This window comes from Agelaius phoeniceus, chromosome 3, assembly GCF_051311805.1.
Source record: "Agelaius phoeniceus isolate bAgePho1 chromosome 3, bAgePho1.hap1, whole genome shotgun sequence".
Taxonomy (NCBI): domain Eukaryota; kingdom Metazoa; phylum Chordata; class Aves; order Passeriformes; family Icteridae; genus Agelaius; species Agelaius phoeniceus.
In genome coordinates, this window is record NC_135267.1 from 23926287 (window position 1) to 23945610 (window position 19324).

Consider the following 19324-nt stretch of genomic DNA (forward strand, 5'->3'; position numbering starts at 1 on the left):
TTAGTCACATTATACATCCCACCTTAAAATAGGAAAAGCAGTCATGTAAAGGAATATATCCTCAGGACAATCATGCAGAATAGACACTTCTGATTAATTTGACTAGTCATTAGCTACTGCTCCACAAAAATACAGCTGAAAATGCATTTCCTTTCTGTGCAAGCAGAGAAGGCAAACTGAAATATGATAGGAAGGCTTCTGTGTGTTCAGCAGACTTTTTTTTTTTTAAAGTTTAGGAAGCACAATTGATTCTACTTCGCTACAAAGAAGGATATAAAGCCCTGTTGTTCCCCCCTCCCACACCTGAAAAGAGGAAAATACAATTAGGTAATGGTAAGCATTAAAAGTTAGTGTCTAAACAGGGAAAAAGTGCAAGAAATAAAGAGCTGTCTGTTCATAAATGGCATGGAAACAAAGCAAATTTGTATCTAATAAAAATGAGAAAGTAACATGGAAACTCATCAGCGCATAAAACTCAAAATGGTTAATAAATTGGGAAACAAGACAGAATTTAACTTCTGTAAATGTAGCAAATGATGAATGAAATAGACTTTGTATGAAAACATGAAATATAAAGTCAGCAGCAAGCTCTCTGGTGAGTTAAGAAAGAAATCTGTTAGCTAGTCACCCCCCATTACACAGTAATAGCCTTTTTTTAATTTGGTGGGACATATAAAAATAGCAAATATGTCAAAGACTGGAGCATCAACAGCAAGAAAACCTTTTATTTAAAACTGAATTATGCAGTTATCGATAAGAAGCAGAACAAGGGTCAGCAGTACCAGTCACAGGAAGTGAAAACATCTGAACAGTAAAACATTCAGTCATTTTCAGGATAATATTTAGAAATGCCATGCATTCTGGAAGAACTTGGAAGTGGACTGATTAGTCAAAACAGTCAGTACAATTAAAATAACATCTTCACTTGTACAAATTTTCAGGCAAGATTCTTTTCCATGCAAGGTGCTTAATATTTTTTTTCCTTCTGTTTTGCATATAAAACTCAAGCTCAGTAAAAGCAACAGAAGAAATATAGCTCCCTGATCTGGTTTCATTTATCTACAGTGCCATAGCTCACAAAAACAATGGAGACTAGGAAATGGTGTTTTAAAATAGTCTCTTTCTCTATACACCATGCTTTTATAGTTTACATTAGCTATATAGGAATACGGGGTTTTTTTTCTTTAGGAATAATATTTTTTTCTTTCTTTCCTTCCATAAGGCAGAATCACTTCCTATTTTACTTGTCAGGCTTCTGGGAGACAGATGAAGAAACTTTAACCAAAATGCCTGGCAAAAGTCCAAACAGCAATCACATTCTGCCCACCCAACACTCCCTGTGATCTCACTCTGCTACGGCATCTTCAGATTTCTGCAAGTTTTCTACATATTCTTAAATGGTTGCCACATTTCACCTCAAGGCATGACAGCTTTCTATTGGATGCTAAACAGTCTCCTTATTTTAGTAGGTTGTGTTAATGCTTACACACCCTTTTGCCCTTCTCTTTCCTCCCACGGGAATATTCCAAATCTTATTTTAGCAGCTCTATAAAATGCATTGGCTGAGATACCTCCACACACTCCCATGTGTAAACCAGCTTCCTTCGTATCAAAAGCAGTGGAACTATTACAAAGAAATATTCACAAAACTGATCTTTTCTATAGATCAAAGCAGCAAACAACTTAGAGAAGGAAATAATAAGGAAATAATCTTGTCCTTGTTTTGGCCAGTCACAATTGTGTTGTTGTGTATGTCAATGAGAACATCACCAGCCTAGTAAAAGGGTAGTTGGTCTATCTCATCTCTTACACTTCAGGTTTCTCCCTACCCCTGTACAAACAGTGTTCTGTCCTGTTCCCCATGCCATGCACATTCTAGCTTTTCTAAATCCAAACAGAGTTTTTTTTCTTTAAGAAGCAGAAGCTTTCAAGCAGGACCATTTGTCATCAGCCACCACCCCCAGAACAGACCTATGATTTAAGCACAAACATTTAGAGCACACTACTCTGTACTGACATTGCAACAGAATGATGGACTTCTGCTTCTGAGGGAAGGCAAATTGTATGTTTCTCACTGGAGGCATTACTGACTTCTTCACCAAAAGATCCATTCCAGACTCATTTTCAACTGACAATAAAAAGAGGAGAACTTAACAGCCCTCTTCCTTTTTGTCCACCATGTACTTTATCATAGTCAAGTCATCGATTCAATTATTATGCTCTGGGTTTACAGCCTTCTGTTTATTTGTCCATTTGTCTCCTTGAAGACATTATTACCGTTTCCAGCTCTTGAACGTGTAACACTCCTGAGCTGCTCTAAGTGCCTTGGCAAGCTGACCTGTCTGTTAATAAAATGCTAGGATTTATTGACAACCTCCCTCAGGATTCCTCAAAATCTTGTAATTTGTGATAACATCATATCTACTCCAGCCTATAGCTGAAAGAGAGTTGTATCCATCCGTTTTTAAAGCACTTTTAAACCTACTAAGAATCATCCTTATAAATACATCTTTTACTCTGCAGAGCTTTCTGGACTCCTCAAGAAGCTTCAAAGATTCTATCCAGACTCTTAATGGAAATGAACAAAGTTGTAGCTTTCCCTAACAACACACATTCACAAAACACACAGCATAACAACATGAACTCCAAAGGAAAATCTCCTTTATAGAACCATTGTTATCCAATGACTCAGTATTATTTTTAAAGCAAAAGAGCTCTTTGTAGCTGATAATGTGATTTCTGTGCATTTTTAGCTACAATACTGACACTTGCACCTCACATAAATCAAGCTATTAATTGCAATCTGGGTAGAGCTAAGATTATCTCAGAGATGCCAAGGTTTTGGAGGCAAGCAGCCTTATACAAACCACATTGAACATGTATTGCAGTATTTGGTTGCGCACAGGTCTAAATATATCTTTTCAGCAGAGCTTGTTTCTCAGTCACAAACAGCCTCAATTAATAAATAGGAATGGATGGTCTAGTAGTATATCAGACCTCCCATAAGACTTCTTTATGTATATATTCAGGTATATAAAACACGGGTATTTGTCTTTTCCACAGTGTGGTGCCTATTGATAAAGACAAACTCTCAATTTCTGCTTAATCGTGCATTACCTACACAACTACTCAATCATTAGGACATAATAACTACACTTTTAGATTTCAGACTTGGAAAAATCAGAACGTTCACAATAGATGAAAACTGGAAAAATTAGTTCTGCCTTCACCCCTTTCAAGCAGTTTATTCACAGGCTATACCAGACCATCTAACAGGATCCCTGCAATTAATTGTACATTCACATCTAAATGGTAAATGCCTGTATTGGTTTTGCATAGCAAGGTTTTGGTAGCAGGAGGCTTCAGGGGTGGCTTCTGAGAGAAGCTGCCAGAACTTCCCCATGTCTGACACAGCCAATGCCAGCTGGCTCCAGGATGGACCCACAGCTGGTCAAGGCCTAGCCTATCAGTGATGGTGGCTGTGCCTCTGGGATAACAGCCTTGAGAAGGGGGAAAAACCCTGCTCAACAATCTGGGAGAGAGGAGTGAGCCTATGTGGGAGGAACAGTCTTCAGACACCAAGGTCAGTGAAGGAGGAGGAGGAGAGGTGTTCCAGGTACTGGAGCAGAGGTTCCCCTGCAGCCTGTGGAGGAACCTGTGCCAGAGCAGGTGGATGCTTTAGGATATAGTGACCCTGTGGGAAGCCTGTGCTGGAGCAGGCTCCTGGAAGGACTTGTGAATAGAGAAGCCCACACTGGAGCAGGTTTGCTGGCAGGGCTTGTCACCTCATGGAAGGGATCCACACTGGAGCAGGGGAAATGTGTGTGAGTCCTCTGCCTGAGAAGGAAGGAGCAGCAGAGACAATGTGTGATGAAGTCACCATGGCCCACATTCTCAACATCCCTGCACTGCTAGGAGGAGCTGTCAAAGAATTGAGAATATATTCAACCTGAAAAGGGAGGGCTTGGGGGTAAACATTTTCAAGATTTTGTTTTACTTCTCTGTACTTCTCCTACTCTGATTTGATTGTTAGTAAATTCAATTAATTTCCCCAAGGCAAATCTGTTTTGGCCATGACAGTAGCTGGTGAGTGATTTCCTCCCATCCTTTCATTGACCCAGAAGCTGTTCATTGCAGTTTCCTGTCCAGCTAAGGAGAGGAGTGATAAAGCAGCTTTGGTGGGCAACCAGGGTCAAACCCCCACGATGACATATCTCAGCATCTTTTCTAAGAAAACTGCTTTGAACTGTATTACTATATGTTTATGCAACAGGTGGTTTTTGCTATATTCTAGGCAAAGGGAATTGCAGAAATTAATTTCTTTCAAAAGATCTTCCCTCTCAAGCAGCAGGAAACCATACTTCCAGAGCAGGCACTTGCCTGCATCTACATGTTCACTGCTTTTTACTTGGAGCACATGTTTTTTTTTGTAATTTAATCTCCTTCTGTTTATGATAAGTGCAGGTTCACTCTCTCTTAATTTCCTCTTTACTGTAGAACTGCCTTGGAAGAAAAGAACAATTTACCCTTCCAAGAAACTGATGACAAATTTTGAATCTTGGTTTAGAGCCACTGCTGTCAAGGTTCTGATTTTCCACCACTGAGCACTGAAAGAATCACAAAATCTTGTGCTTCCACAAGTAAGCCTGGCTTGCATTTTTCCTATTCATAGCTTCAGTTTAGGTTTGCACATGATTGATTTCATTCTGTTTCAGGCCAATATAAATGGGCAGTTCCTTCCCATTAGAGGAAATGTAGCCACGCCACATATTAGATAGGGGAAATAATACCTTCCCATTAGCATGACCCAAGCAGCTACAGATATCACAAAACCATAGCCTAGAAATGTGAGCCTGTGCTGCAGATATGGATGAGACATATAGGGACACATAAGGACACATGGACATTTTTCAATGAGGTCCTGCATATACAGAACTGAACAGTTCTCAGTAATAAACTGCATGCAGAATAGTATGAAACATTTTTGGTACAGTTTCAACAAGAAGGTAATTATAGTTCAACTAAAAACTAATTATAGTTCAACTAAAAAATTGGTCCCTTTGAGATTGAGGTTAACAACAAACAAAAGGGATAGTCTCAACACATACACCTGAATGCTCCAGAGATACTTTTAAAAGATAGCTTACAGTGAGCACCAAGTAAGATAATCTGAGTGACATTATATAAATCAACTTAATATGGAATCATTAAGCAGCAGACAAAATAATAATTTCTTAACTGAACATCAAAAATGTCTATAATTCTGCAAAGAAGTATTCAGATTTGTCATTGAAACACTAACTCGCTTAATATCATTTGCTCTTGGCAGGATTTATTCATAATTTTATATTTCAATTTGTTCATAGAGTTTAAGAATTTTTTTCCTAATTATTCTGCAGTGTTTCAATAGATTTATTATGGCTCTTATTGAATGCAAAAAACATGAAAAAACTCCTAAATATATACATGATAAGTTCTTCTATTTAAAAGCTGCTGAAATATTTGTATGCATGTTTTACAAAACCACATCTGCTTTCAAATATAAGAATTAGGTACTTCTTTCCTGTTTAAAATAAATAATTTGAAATTAAACTTAAAAACTTACACATAATAATCACAAATAAAACAGAAAAAAGTCCATTCTGTGTCATCCTGGAAACCTATCTGAGTTAGTCAAAACTACAAAAAGCATATAGCAGGCACTTTTATAGTTACCTGCAAAAATCAAAACATCATTATTTTGGGTAAAATCTGAGTAGCCAAAAGAGGCTGGCATTAAACATTCAGAGTTGGTTCAGTGTAGTTTACATTATATAGAGTCGGTCTGCTACGGAAAACAAACATGACTGTATTCAAACAGATTACAATGTATTTGCAGTGGTTGCTTCATAATATTGTCAGTGTTAATGCAAAAGTTTCAGAGACATGGGCAAGCTTGAGAGAAATATTTTTTAAAAATTTGTACTGTGACTAGGAACTCATCATTTGCCTGTGAAATACTATAGAATATACATATTCAGGCCTCTACTTCATTTTGTGGGAGACTTGCACTAAGCAAGTAATAGCCTGTGATTTAAAAAAAATGTTTAAAGGGATAATAAGACATTTTACTGCATAAATTCACTTATTTACTATTCCTTTCTGGCATAGTTTAATAAAAGACACAATATTTTGAAAGCCATTTCTTCACTCCTAACATTTTCTTTTATTGTATTTTTATCCTTTTTTGCTGCTGTTTGACAGTGCTCCAAAGGAGTGGAATCCAGCTTAAAAGAATACATGCATCTTCTCTAGCTCCAAATGCCCAGAACAAATGGAAAAGCTGAACAGATTTTTGTAAATTTTACTCAGCTGTTAGCTTCAAAAAGGATTGTCAAAAGACACAGGTGCATCTGTTATCTTCAGCTAACTTCTTGCAATAAATAATTCTGAAATTGCTTTTCATATATATAGTGACACATAAAACATAAAAGTATCGATATTTAAAACCACCAAATATCAAGGGACACTTTAGTTCGGAGCAAGCATAGACCTGAGAGACAGCAGTAATTTTATATTTTGTTTTCCATGACCCTTTTGATACTCATACACTAGAGCTACTAAACTATAATGAATACTGTATTTATTCATTCTTATCTTTTCTGAGCAACTGATATTCTGTATTTCTAAACAATCTTGCCATTAGCAAGTTTTCTGCACTATATTAAGAGACTAAATGACAGAGAATTAACAGGCTGTTCTATGAGAAACCTTGGGTTTTCCTTCTTTTTTGAAAGCAAAGTAAATGCAAATGAGTTTTCCTTCAGAGATGCCACTAGGGATTCTTACTGCAATGGTAGAATAAACAGTTTTTTGGTTTTTCTTAAACAGTGGCTTCACTTCTCTTAACCAAAGCAGACACTGTGCTGAAAGCTGGATGCAGCTCCAAAAACTATCAAGAGCTATTTGAAACAAAATTTTTAAGCAGCTCAGCAGTTCTTAATCACAATCTTCCTTCAATTTCAGCCAACCATAAAAGTAAAAATAAAGCCATGATCTGTTTAACTGTGAAAACTGTTGTTTACAGTCTGTGGCCTTATGAATAGTGCCTTGATAGGGCAAGTAAAATGTCTGGTTTCTCACAACAAGAGCAGTAAGAGAAAATGTGCTCAACAGCCCCATATATCATCATAAGAATTCAATATCCAGGACATTTTCTGTTCACTGTGCTTGAATTCAGAGAAAGACGAGATAAGGTTAGAAAAACACAGCAGAGATTACTTGTCACTTTAAAGCATCTCCCTGTGTTAACTGTTCTGTGCTGTAGGCTCTGAAATACCAACACAGCCTCTGAGACTGTGCTCAGAAGCAGCAGCTGAGCAGGGCTGTGATAAAGTGCATGATAACTCAAGTGGGTGCTAGCTACAAGTGTTTGCAAGTATTAAGAATAATACTCAAAGTAAAGCCCAACCATTCCTAAAGCAAAGGGCTGACAGCTCAGGTGGGTGGATAGCCATACAGATTGAGTGTGTAATAAGGTAACACAGCTTTCTGTGCAGAGTCATGGAGCTGAAGAGAAAGCGGCAAAACAGCGCTCAGAGCAAAAGCAAACGAAAAAAATGAATCTTTTCTAGCAGCAAACTCCTCTCTCCTTTCTTACTGCTTTTCTCATTGCTCCAGGGTAAGTATCAAGTGCCTCAGTCAATCCTATTACCTTGATCTGAGACATCCTTAGTATGGGTGAGGGATTACAAGCCTGGGAAGGTACAAGTCAGGGCTGAAAAACCATCTTCTCCAGTAAACCCAGGAGCTGCCATCAACCAGCAAGAAACAGTCCTTCAGAGTTTACAGGCTCAGGCTTCCTAAGATTTAACTCTCTACAGCCCACCAGAAAAATGTCACTGCAATTGCTCAGGTGAAATGAGAGATGAGCCAAAGACAACCTAATATCTAGGCTCAACAGTTGGGGAAACTTATAAGCTGGCTGTAGTGAGCACCTTAAACTCAGCAGAGCTATGTAGCACAGTCTGCTCCTCTAGCAACATAAATCACACTGAAAGATCTTTACAGGGTCAAAACTGAATTGAAAAGTGATTTCAAATATTATGTTACTAAGCAGTAGCACACCAATGGAAAATAAAATGTAATTTATGTCTCAGCACTGATACAGAGTCTGCTAAGCTAGTCCCAGAGAGTACTTCCAGAGCACAAGGCAGAACAGAGTTTATTACAGATTATTAGCAACTAAGCAGATTTCCTTTGTGTGCTTTTTACAGCCTAAGCATCACCCAATGCAGATGCATACCAACTAAAATTTTGGCTTGTCAACACTGCAGTACTGTAATATAATTGGGAGGGGGGTAAATACATTCTCAAAAAACATGAGTGCCAATGAGATAATTTTTGGTTACCTAATTAAAAAACCTGGATTTTTAAAAGCTCCTGCAACAGGGTATTGGGAGTTAAACTCTAACTTTTAGATCATTACATTAGAGCTTCCTGTTAGATACATTTCCAAATACTGTATGAAAACATAAAGAAAAGCACCAGTAGAAAGCAGTGGTCCATTTAACTCCTCACCATGTGTCCAACTGTGGAAACACATATAAATGAAAGGAGAAAACTCTGGCACTTTCTGGGGTTGTTTTTCCCTTCTAATTCCTCCAGCATTCAGTTGCAGGACCCTGGCCCCTGCTGAACAAGACAGCCACTGTTCCACTGTGTAGATAACAGGGAACTCTGCAATTATTTTCAGTTCAAGTACAAGTTTCATTGTAATATAGAATTAAAATGTTTTAAATTTTTCTAGACAACTGCCAGATTAAGGACTACCACAAAATAAAGCATAGCTAGTTTTGTCATTTTGCCATTATTCCATTAAGATACATGGAATATCAGTTTTCAATTAGTGCCCTTTTATTATTCCCTTTTTGGCTCACAATCTTCACTATTTTGGATGCAGCATGATCTTATGCCCAGGCAACAGCACAATTTAGTTTCATTATTCAAGCTCTCTTCAGATCTTGCCAGCTTTTTCCAAGAAAAATACAAAAAACTAGGATCTGTAATTCTAGTATTCGCTGAACATGAAGAAGCAAGCCAGAAAAAAATCCCCAAAATTATAAGGCTGGCAAACCATTATAAAGCATCAGGGAAAAGCCTGGGCAAACTTTGCTTCTGCTTCATGGATTCACTGACTGAGATCCAAACAAGGTTTATAAGGATAAAAATAAATAAAACAATATTTTACTGGACAGTGTTTGCCCTCTAGGGCAAACATTTGGTGATATTGACTGTCTGCCAAGGAGAATGACAGTTGGAGTCACAGAATTTTATCAAAAAAGCCATTTTCCTTTCCTCCCACTTGGCAAAATAGAACATTATCTTAGCAGAGCAGGTTTCTAACTTGGGCTTTTCAAAAACTGCAATGTGTGTTGCTGTCAAAGACAGGACATGATCACATTGCCAACTTTGGCACACAGGCAGGAAAACCACGATCTGTGCAGACCAGTAAATGAGCCTAGCCCAGTACTGTTTGCTTTCATCTGTTCCACAGAAATCTGGGGTTGAAAGGCCATGGTCAGGGGGTCTCCAGGGGATGCATGATGTCCCACCCCATGGCTGACATAACCCTATGCTTCCAGAACCATGTGCCCCTGTTGGGCAATGGTTTCTTTACAGAGGTAGCCTCACAAAGCTAAAATTACCCAGGAGCAACTGAGCACAATCATCCAGAGTCAGCCAAGGAAAAAAAGAGTTTGATGTTTTGTGTACTCTGAGGTAAAAACACCAGCTGACAGACATCTATCACTTCCTGTCTCTACCCCATACACAAATCAAAGGGAATCCCAAATACACAACATGGGACTGATTATGCACAGAAACAATACAGGACACACAGCCTCGGCATACAGGAAGAGACTCCCTTTTAACCTGTCAGGGGTAAAGCAGGGGAGACTTTACCACAGACTGCTGGTAATGTAAGAACAGGAATACATCCTCTTGGATAAGACAACAAAAATGTTCACTTCTTAATAGGAAACATGGACTACTCAGCTGCATGGATTACTACTGCTGGCCAATCCTTGAAATTTATAATTATTGCAATCTATTGGCATGCAGGAAATTCTTCCATTTTATGGCCTCTAAATGTACAACCCAGTAACAATTCTGACTTTGTGTATTAAAATAACATTGAAGCAATCAGTGGCTGTTGCTGTACCCAAGTGATCACCATGTACAGATTCTCTATTTCCAAGCACACAAGATGCAAAGTGAGAAACAAGGCAGGTACCTATTTCCTAAAACAGGAGTTTTCAGCAGCTGTACATCAGTGTAACTCTCTTAAAGTCAATGACTTGATTTTGTTTTACAACCATTTTTTTTGCTTCAAAATCTACAAAAAGACTACTTTTCAGTAAACATAGCACAAGAATACTAATTAGAGGTGCCTCAAGTACAAACAGGAAATACAGACAAATAGAGGCTACCTGATTTCATGTTACAAACCGTTAAGAACATTCAGTCCCACTAAGATGATGACTCTTTCATAGCTGCCAGAACAAACACAGACTCAGCATACTTCCTGCTCAACAGCTGGTTACTTAAGATTTGCATCAATACTCAACCTACAGACTATGTAACTACAGAGGAAGACAGAAGCATCATAAAAAGGCTGAGTTGCTATGTCATATTATCATGAATTCAGTTGTCTCTGCTGCATTTGTAAAAATCATACTCTCCAACCACATTACAAAAGAAATAAAAACCACAGTTTAACATGCCTGCAACAATGTTTCCTTTGGAAAATTTTTGTGACTGCTGAGAACTTCCAAAGTAACACACAGAATAATGTTTTCATGACTGGAAATATCTTTATTTCTTTAAATTTCATCACTTTAAACTGTAACGAACTGATTAAAAATCCAATGGCATTTTCCACCTTGTTCTACATTTTAATATAACGGAGAGTCATACAACTACAGAAGACACACCCTCTGAAAGGGTTTATGGCCCCCAGGTACCTCTCTTTTTCCAAAAGTAACACATTTCTACTGAAATAGAAGCTGTTCCTACCTGAAAAGAGTTCATGCATCGAAGTGAAGGTGGGAGAGATGTGGTACTCAGAGCCAGTATCAACAATAATTCCAAACATGTTTCTGATGGAAACTTTAAAGGATGAACTCCCATATCATCTTCCCATGCATCAGCAAGCCTATAAGGTTAAAAAAAGCTTCTTCATTTTCTTAAAATACATCTAAACCATGAGTTTCAATTAAGTATTAAAATGTGTCATATCACTGTGATACATTTCTCTTCATGTTTTCCCTGTAAAAGTCAAAGATCAGTGTGTTTTACCAGAAAAACACGGTTTATTTAGATAAAGTGCCTTACCCATACCACCAATATCTTTCAAAAATATACATAATGTGAAAGGAAAACTTAGCCTATTTTAGAAAAATTAACTTGTGTTTCTAATTCAGTTTCATTACTTCTGAACAAAATTTCATCTGTGACTTGTAATTTCCCATTATACAATGAGTTTACACATAGAGTATTCTTTGCAGTACTTTAATATATATATTAATATATAATTATATAATGCTTCCATTTTTTATTTTGTTTCTAGAAAGATTCCATTCAATTTTGAAGACAGGAGGTCAGGCATGATTTTCAACTTACTAACAGTCTATACAAAGCAAAAATCAATCCCAGTTCACCTTATACAGATTTTTTTATTTGGATGTAGTAAAAGAGTTAAGATTTCTAGAGTCACTCATAAAAACAACATTTCAGAAGCATATTCCTGTAAACTGTTCCCACTATCACATGGTAAAGAACAAGATTAGTTCAACAAGATTTACTCAAAACACAAGATCATTCTGCTTCCTATAGTGCAGGCTTATTTCTTCCATAATACACAAACTGACAGACTGATCAGTCATCCAGTTACTTTAATAACTTTGGGTAGGTAATATCAGATACTTGTGGGTAAGATGAATGCCATTTATTCTCAGCACACCTGAGTGCATTGCTTTAGAAGACAATGCTTGCTACCCTTCCCTGTCCAAGACTTCAAAATTTCAATAAACAATCTTAGCATCGGCTTTCACTTTTAAACTCCTCCAGCTCTTCTGACTGAACCACTGCCTGTGAACATAACAGCTTATTTTAATGTACTTTCTAGAAATAGCTGCATTTTTTTAGACACTTGGGGCCCCAGCATTCAGCATGGTGAAAACTGAGCAAATACTCTCTTCACAGTATCTGTGTCATCCTGAATGGTTCTCATTCTCTCAGGCCTCCCAAACCAAATGACTCACTGTAAAGTCTTGCTTCTTACACACAGGCTTGCATATACACTTTTTATACACAGCACCTTCTTAGTTCTTCTAGAAGATGTCCTACTTAGTGTAATTTACACATCTTTCTTCAAAGAGTGGGTGTACTTTCACTTTCTTACCTCCATTTGACTGAAATCAGCCACTTAAATTTCAACTCTTTGCTTTTTTTCCTAATATTTACATCTTTTTCTCTTTCCTAATTTATCTATGCATATATAAGAATCCAACTCTGCTTTGATACACAGAAGCAAGACCTATAATGCAAAGAATGCCAGAGGGGCTTTCATCTCTCTAAAAGAAGTGTTTTCTCTCTTTTTTTCTTTGTCCCCACAATAAAAGACAAAGAGAATCATATCACATCTAGATTACCAGATATATAATTTCTTTTCTCAAACCTCACCAGAATGAGTCATCTTGACAAAAGAAGATCTAAGTTTTACATGGTAAGGAGAAGGAGGAAGGCACCCCCTGGCTCTTCTGATGGCAGTGCATCACTTAAGATTTCCAACTTATCTGAGACCATACCAAAGGGCAGAGGGCAAAACCTCCCACACATTAACAACCTTTATAATATGTACTATCTCACTGGACATTTATACTGTGACACATGGATCTGGAAAAGTTGTTAAAGCTACTACAAAAAACCCCAACTGACCAGTAGGACAGGAAGGTGATATATTTAGAAGAGACTCTGGAGTATTCTCATTATTGGAAGGTACAAACCTCCAGTTAAGTCACAAATACTATGTCAGTGTTGAATGGAAACAGGATTCTTTTATAAGACTACAGACTGCACAAGTGGCCAAGCCCAGAAAAGGCAGCCCTGAGTGGTTCAGAGTTCCAGGTTGGATGGGGCTCTGAGCAACCTGGTCTACTGGAAGGTGTCCCTCCCCACACAGGGGGACAGCAACTAGAAGATCCCTAAGGTCCCTTCTAACCCAAACCATTCTGTGATTCTATAAATGTTCTAGAAGGAACACTTAAAGCTAGATGATGAGCCCTAAGTACTCAGGAACCAAGGAGTCTTGTTAACTGTAATCCAGAATGGAGCTTTAAATTTCCTTATCCCTTGGTAATTTCATTTCCATACATAATTAGAAACTTAACTTTGTATGCTCCTTACTCATTCTTTTCTCCACATGTTCTAAAGTCTGGTGATGCAGGAAAATTTAGGTGAAGCTAGCAAAATAGGGGCTCTCTTTTTCAGAAATCAGCAAGTCTAAACAAAGCACTGTGCAGGCACCTTCAAACACACCTAGAGAGTTTGGAGACTGGAGGTGGTATGCTAAGGTTCTGGGTCTTGGGAAGGTGTTTCCAAACATCAACACCCTTTCTTCAAAGAAACTTTTCAGAACTCCAAGCAATATTCAAACATCACAACTTACATCAGTATCCTGATTCTATTCTTGTGTTTTGATACAAGGATTTTTTGGAGATGCCTCCTCATTTTAAAGTCTAACTACTACAGCCCTGACACCAAACTGGGGATTTTTCTTTTGTGGCTGTTGGATTATCTGAGGGAAAGAAGGTTCGCATAAAGACATTTAGCCTAATTATATTGGAATTCTTGTTTATTAATTGCTCAATTATTAGTATTTCCTGAAATTATTCCAGTGCATTCCCTTATTACAAACAAAACATATCCCAGCATTTACTGCTCCAGGAACACACATGCTAGGAATTAGTTCTTGTGACTTGCCCTTTCACGGCATTTAACACAAATGGTTGTGGAAAAATCAGTGCTTTATTAGATTTCTCTTGGCTCTTCTCTATCCCTGTTGCTGTAAGAAGCACTTTTCCATAATCTCTATTGTAGAGGAAAGAGATAAGCATCTATGCATAAAACAAAAGCAAAACAAACCGCAAAGAATCCATTGTTTTTCACCTTAGTTTCATGGTCTTTCCATATAAGGGGAGTTGTCTCACTTCCAGTACAGGAGAGAAGACTTTGCTTTTTACTGGAAGAGGTAGATGGGCTGATAATGCTCCTCAGGAGAGTGAGCATCCACAGAGGACAGCTCAGCTGATCACTCCCAGCACAATTCCCAGACATCACAGCACAGCTTCTATGCTGGCTGAAAGGAATAAGGGGGGAGATAAGACATAAGCTTGAGGAAAGTGAGGTTGAAAACAGAAATAATGCTGTACTTCCTTCAGCAAATATTCAACTTTTCTACACCACAAAGAAATCTTGAGATTCTGGACTTCACAGTCTGACACAAAAAACATGATTCTCAGTGTCAAACAAAATTTATAAATTCTAAACAAATTCCCTAAGTCATTGTGGGGTGCAAGGCTGCACCTAATTTTGGACCAATTTTGTGACAAGTAAAATCTCACCACTACTGATTGGCCTTGCCAGTATTTGAGGGAAATGTATCATTTCAGCTTTAGATACCAGGCTTTAAAAGAGTAAGATGTAGGAAAACATACTCAGGAAAATTTTACAAACTCAGATCATGCTCTGAGTCAAAAAAAGAGCATGCCAGAGTGATTTTTTTTTCACAGGATGTTAAATCCACCTCTGCAAATCACCATTATCATGCAGTTTTGTCTGTCAGTGATCTTACCAACAGGAAAACACAAATAATTCTAAGCATTTCATCTGCCACTCCATTCTTTCTGTTAGCATTCAGAAACATATAATCACAAGAATGATTATATGTAGGTGCTTTTATTGAAGAGCTCTGGGTGTCAGGCGTTACCAACCCAAATCTGACTCTGACATGCATTCGGGATGAACATGTTTTTATATTCTATCGTTATATAACTTTCATGTTAATTATTAAACTTATATTGTTCTATTGTATACATAGATTTCAGCCAAGCATGGCTTCTCGTGACCCCCCCTTAAATTTCTAATATAGTTTCTCATGATTCTTCTTATGATTATACAATAATTTTATTTAATTACTAAACAATCATCACATCTAACAATGATATCATTTATCATACTGCTTACGCAGGTGCAATGATTTGGCAAAACACAAAGCCCAACATTTTCAGAGTCTATCTTTAACATTTTCCAGGGCCCCACTATCATTTCCACTTTCTCTTTTCTTTATCCCACTCTTTCCCAAAACTTGTATTAATCCTTTTAGCTTATTTCAACCAAATTTTCTTAAGAAAGATCTCAAAAAAAATAGATTTGGAGAAGTTTCATGTTTTCCTGATTTTCAGGAGAGTACTGAGAAGAAATGCACATAAGTTGCTCCACAGAGAAAAGCTGCTAATGGAACACAGCAACATATATACCAGCTAATCAAGTGGTGCTTGCCTGGGAGAATATGAGCATGAATTTATTAATATGGTATTTCTATCTAGCAACATCAACTACTATAAACAAAGTAAACATGTTCTTCAGAGCCCACCACACTCCCTAATGAGTGAAACAAACTGAGAGACTTGGTGCTTTTACTTAAGTGCACTCTATGTTGTGGGTTCAGGACAACTGGAAAAAAAATGTTAAATTTTGAGGCAGGAAGAAGAGTTGGTGATAATTGAATTGATCCCTAGCAAGAAAAACAGACAGAGGCCTCCCCAGTGTTAATCAAACTTGAGATGCAACCTCTGCAGATCAGAGGTTGCATCTCAAACCTCAAACTCAGAACTTCCTCTGGTCAATCTAAGAGATATCTATTAGTCTCACCTATGAAAACACAATTAACAGACATTAGATTGAAAGATATAATTAGAACCTTCACATAACTTTCATTCTGAAAAGGACAGAACCACATACGATGAATGCTAATAAAACTTCCATATATTTCTGGCACACAATTCAGAACTGACCTAAGTGGTACAGAAATGAAGAAGTAAAACTCTGCTCAAGGAGGGCTAGATGCTGATGTGAAACAACAATGTGCTATGTGCTGAACTGTCAGAACAGATCACTCCAAACAAGTAAGGAATAAAAATGACAAACTGAGACTATCTTCCCCCTTGTCCTTTTCAATGCTTTCGCTAAGGAACTGGTCATTTGAAGGAGAAATTTATATTTTTTTTATATAATTCTCACATTCCCATAACCAGTCAAAGAAATACAGCTAGGAAAGCAAAGTTCCCATAGTCACATGTATAAAATGTTTTTAAAAATGAAGTGGTATTTTCAAAGTTGTTTAGTTGATAATAATGTGAAATCCAGGAAAATTTTGATTTCTTTAAAAGATAAAAATAAATCAACAAATGCTCTCTGAAATTCAAGCAATGAATTCTGAAAGCAGAGAGGAGTAAAACTTGAAAATTACTCACATAAGATGAAAGTCACTTCTCTAACAGAAACAATTGATCACAACGGTTTTAGAAAATGTTTTACATTTGAATCACCATGCATCAGGGAATGGTATTTTTCCACTGCTCCCTGTGGAATTCATCCCAATGAATTGTCTATATAAGTTAGAATAACATTTCAAAACTGTGTTCTTAAAAGCAAGTTTTAAAACACCAAAATAATGATTTACATTCATTTCATAATTTCTTGATGTAAGTAGTAAACTAACACAGTCATCCATCAGGTCATGGAACCCACACACAACATCCTAAGTCTTCATGGAAAAATGCAATATACATGGGAAATCAGGGAAGCAAAAGAAAACTTTGCATCTCAAACTTGAGAAAAACTGATGAAGATTCTCACAAGATTTTTAAAAACTGTACCAGACTTCTGACTAGATTACATTTATTTCAAAAGAATCCTATTCTATCAGTGCTAAAGACGTTTATCAATAATAATCCTTCATTGTACATGAGATTCACTTTTAAATGCAACTGAGCTGTCTCAGCAACAGACAAAGTAAGGCTGTTTTTGAAGAGGAACAGATAAGCCCTTTTTTCCTTTCCAGAACATCCCCATCATCACCTCTAATTTAGCAAGCTACTTCTATAAATACACTAACTGAGGGTAGTCTACACAGGTCAAAACTGAATAATGGGGAAATGCAAAAGCTCTTACTCAGTGCTGCTGAGGCAATGTACTAACTATATTTTATTAATTATGATCTAGGTAAATGTGCTCTGCTTTTAGGGCTCCAAATGCTGTGAAACTCTTGCAGGAGATGTTAACTGTAGCTTCAGTGCTTTGATGAATCAAGCCTGTGCTGAAGAATCCAATATAAAAGCTGACAGAAGCTCAGCCCTGAATCTCAGAGCTCCCTGAATGTTGTTAAAGCTGCCCTTTCCACAAGCTACAGCTCTGAGAGAAATGACAGATGACTTTACTGAACCAAAGGACAAACCTGCTAAATTAAATAACTATTTGTAAAAGTGATTTAATCTAAAAACAATTCTTAATTATGGTTGATGATGTGTCTATATACTTAATGTACCAGGAGGCTAAGTTATTTATACCTTTAATTATCCTTCCAGCAATCTAAAAACAACATAAAAATCAATGCCTGCTCATTAGCTACTGAACTCTTACCAAAATTTAAATAATATGGACGACTAAGAAGTGCAGTATTTCACAGTCTACAGTGAAAGTACTTCTTTCCTTTGGAAAAAAACTTGCTTTGTAGAACCACTGCTTCCATCCTGAAACTAACATCTGTGGTCATGTTTTACTATTCATTATTTATCCTGAGCAGCTGGGAGCGTGAAGTGTGGCTTGGAGCCAATTTTCCCTGGGATCTTTACTAGTTGCATGGTATCCCACACCAATAGGTATTAAATCTCTCATAAGAAACAAAAACCATAAGAACAGAAATTTAACCCACTGGTGTCCCTGCAAGGAAATGAGCAAGAGAAGAGCAAAATATTTAGGGAAGTAAGAAGGCAGTGAGCATGCCTCTGTATTTTTTCCAATGGACTACAGTGGTCAACACAGAAGCTCCATCTTGAAGTTTTAAACATTTTTTTTTCAGTGTAGCACTACAGAGACAAGACGTCATTTAACTGAATTTCTGTATTTTCACATGACCTTAAATACTATCACTTGAAAAGCAATCTCATTATAAAATTACTGATATATAATCCTTACACTAAAGTGCATCATATATATGGCATATAGTATATATACTTTAATGCAGTTTATTTAATTATATTAGTTATATATACAACAATCCTATTAACATACAATGATACATATTTCTATAAATTACTATAAGAGTTGCATATAGAAGGATATGCTCACTATTAACAGTATTCTAGCTTTTTTTTCCTGAGTAATGAATACTTTGATTGGAAAAAATATGCAAATCTGGAGCCTAGTCAAAAAGAAGTTAGCTAGAAATCCACTGCAAAAACAATTCACCAGGTCTAAAATACCCTGTCCTGCAAAATGTAAGCCCTTCTTGAACTTTCAATGTGTCACCATTTGAAAAGGGCAAGTTATTTAATACTAATAAGAAAGCCTTATAATGAAAATTCAGATTTAATCTCACCAGAGTACCAGTGTCATAATATTTTTCAGATGGGCTGACATAAGAGGTATCAACTGGTCTTGTAGTATTTCAAAGCACCTTTTAATTAAAATTATGCTATTTGCTCTGATGAACGCTTTTATGATTTAAAATACATACTCCACATGCAGTTTTCTCATTTCTAACTCCAATATATAGCATAGATTAAATAACTCATGCTAAAAGGTACATTAAAAGCCAGTGGATTAAATAATTTTGTTTGCATTAAACAACTACATATGAATCTCAATGACATTAATTTTATTAATGCATTTGAAATTATTTTATAACTTCTTGACATGCTTTGATCATTGTAAGCTACTTAAGGGAAGTCAGAAAGAGAAGTAAAGCTGCCTATTTCAAACTGTAAAGCAAAACCCAAATTACTTCATACCAACCAACATTTTTAGTAGACTCAACTGCCCTATATTAACTTAAACTACATTGGTTTTGGGACATTAATTAGGAAATGCTATTTGCCGAACAAAGCCTCTGCGTAGTCCACAGAATTAAATTCTTTTTTTCTCAAAGGGTAAAGGGCAAAAGCAGAAAACCAAACAATTGTGTTAATATACTGGTCCAAGACAGACAAGGTTGTTTACAAGC

General features: G+C 36.9%; 1 protein-coding gene across 5 annotated transcripts in view; it reads right to left on the minus strand.

Annotated features, from left to right (window-relative positions):
• The window catches only part of UBE3D (ubiquitin protein ligase E3D), a 78547-nt gene that overhangs the window by 20983 nt on the left and 38240 nt on the right, over window positions 1-19324 (minus strand). For 2 of the 5 annotated variants that reach the window (XM_077174867.1, XM_054630038.2), the window contains one exon: window positions 11056-11194. The exons of 1 other annotated variant lie outside the window; for it this stretch is intronic. In XM_077174867.1, coding sequence (XP_077030982.1) covers window positions 11056-11194 — 139 coding nt within the window. Of the gene's footprint in view, window positions 1-11055; window positions 11195-14208; window positions 14399-19324 lie in introns of those variants that run through there. 2 more of the 5 variants (XM_077174866.1, XM_077174874.1) reach the window with 2 other exon arrangements.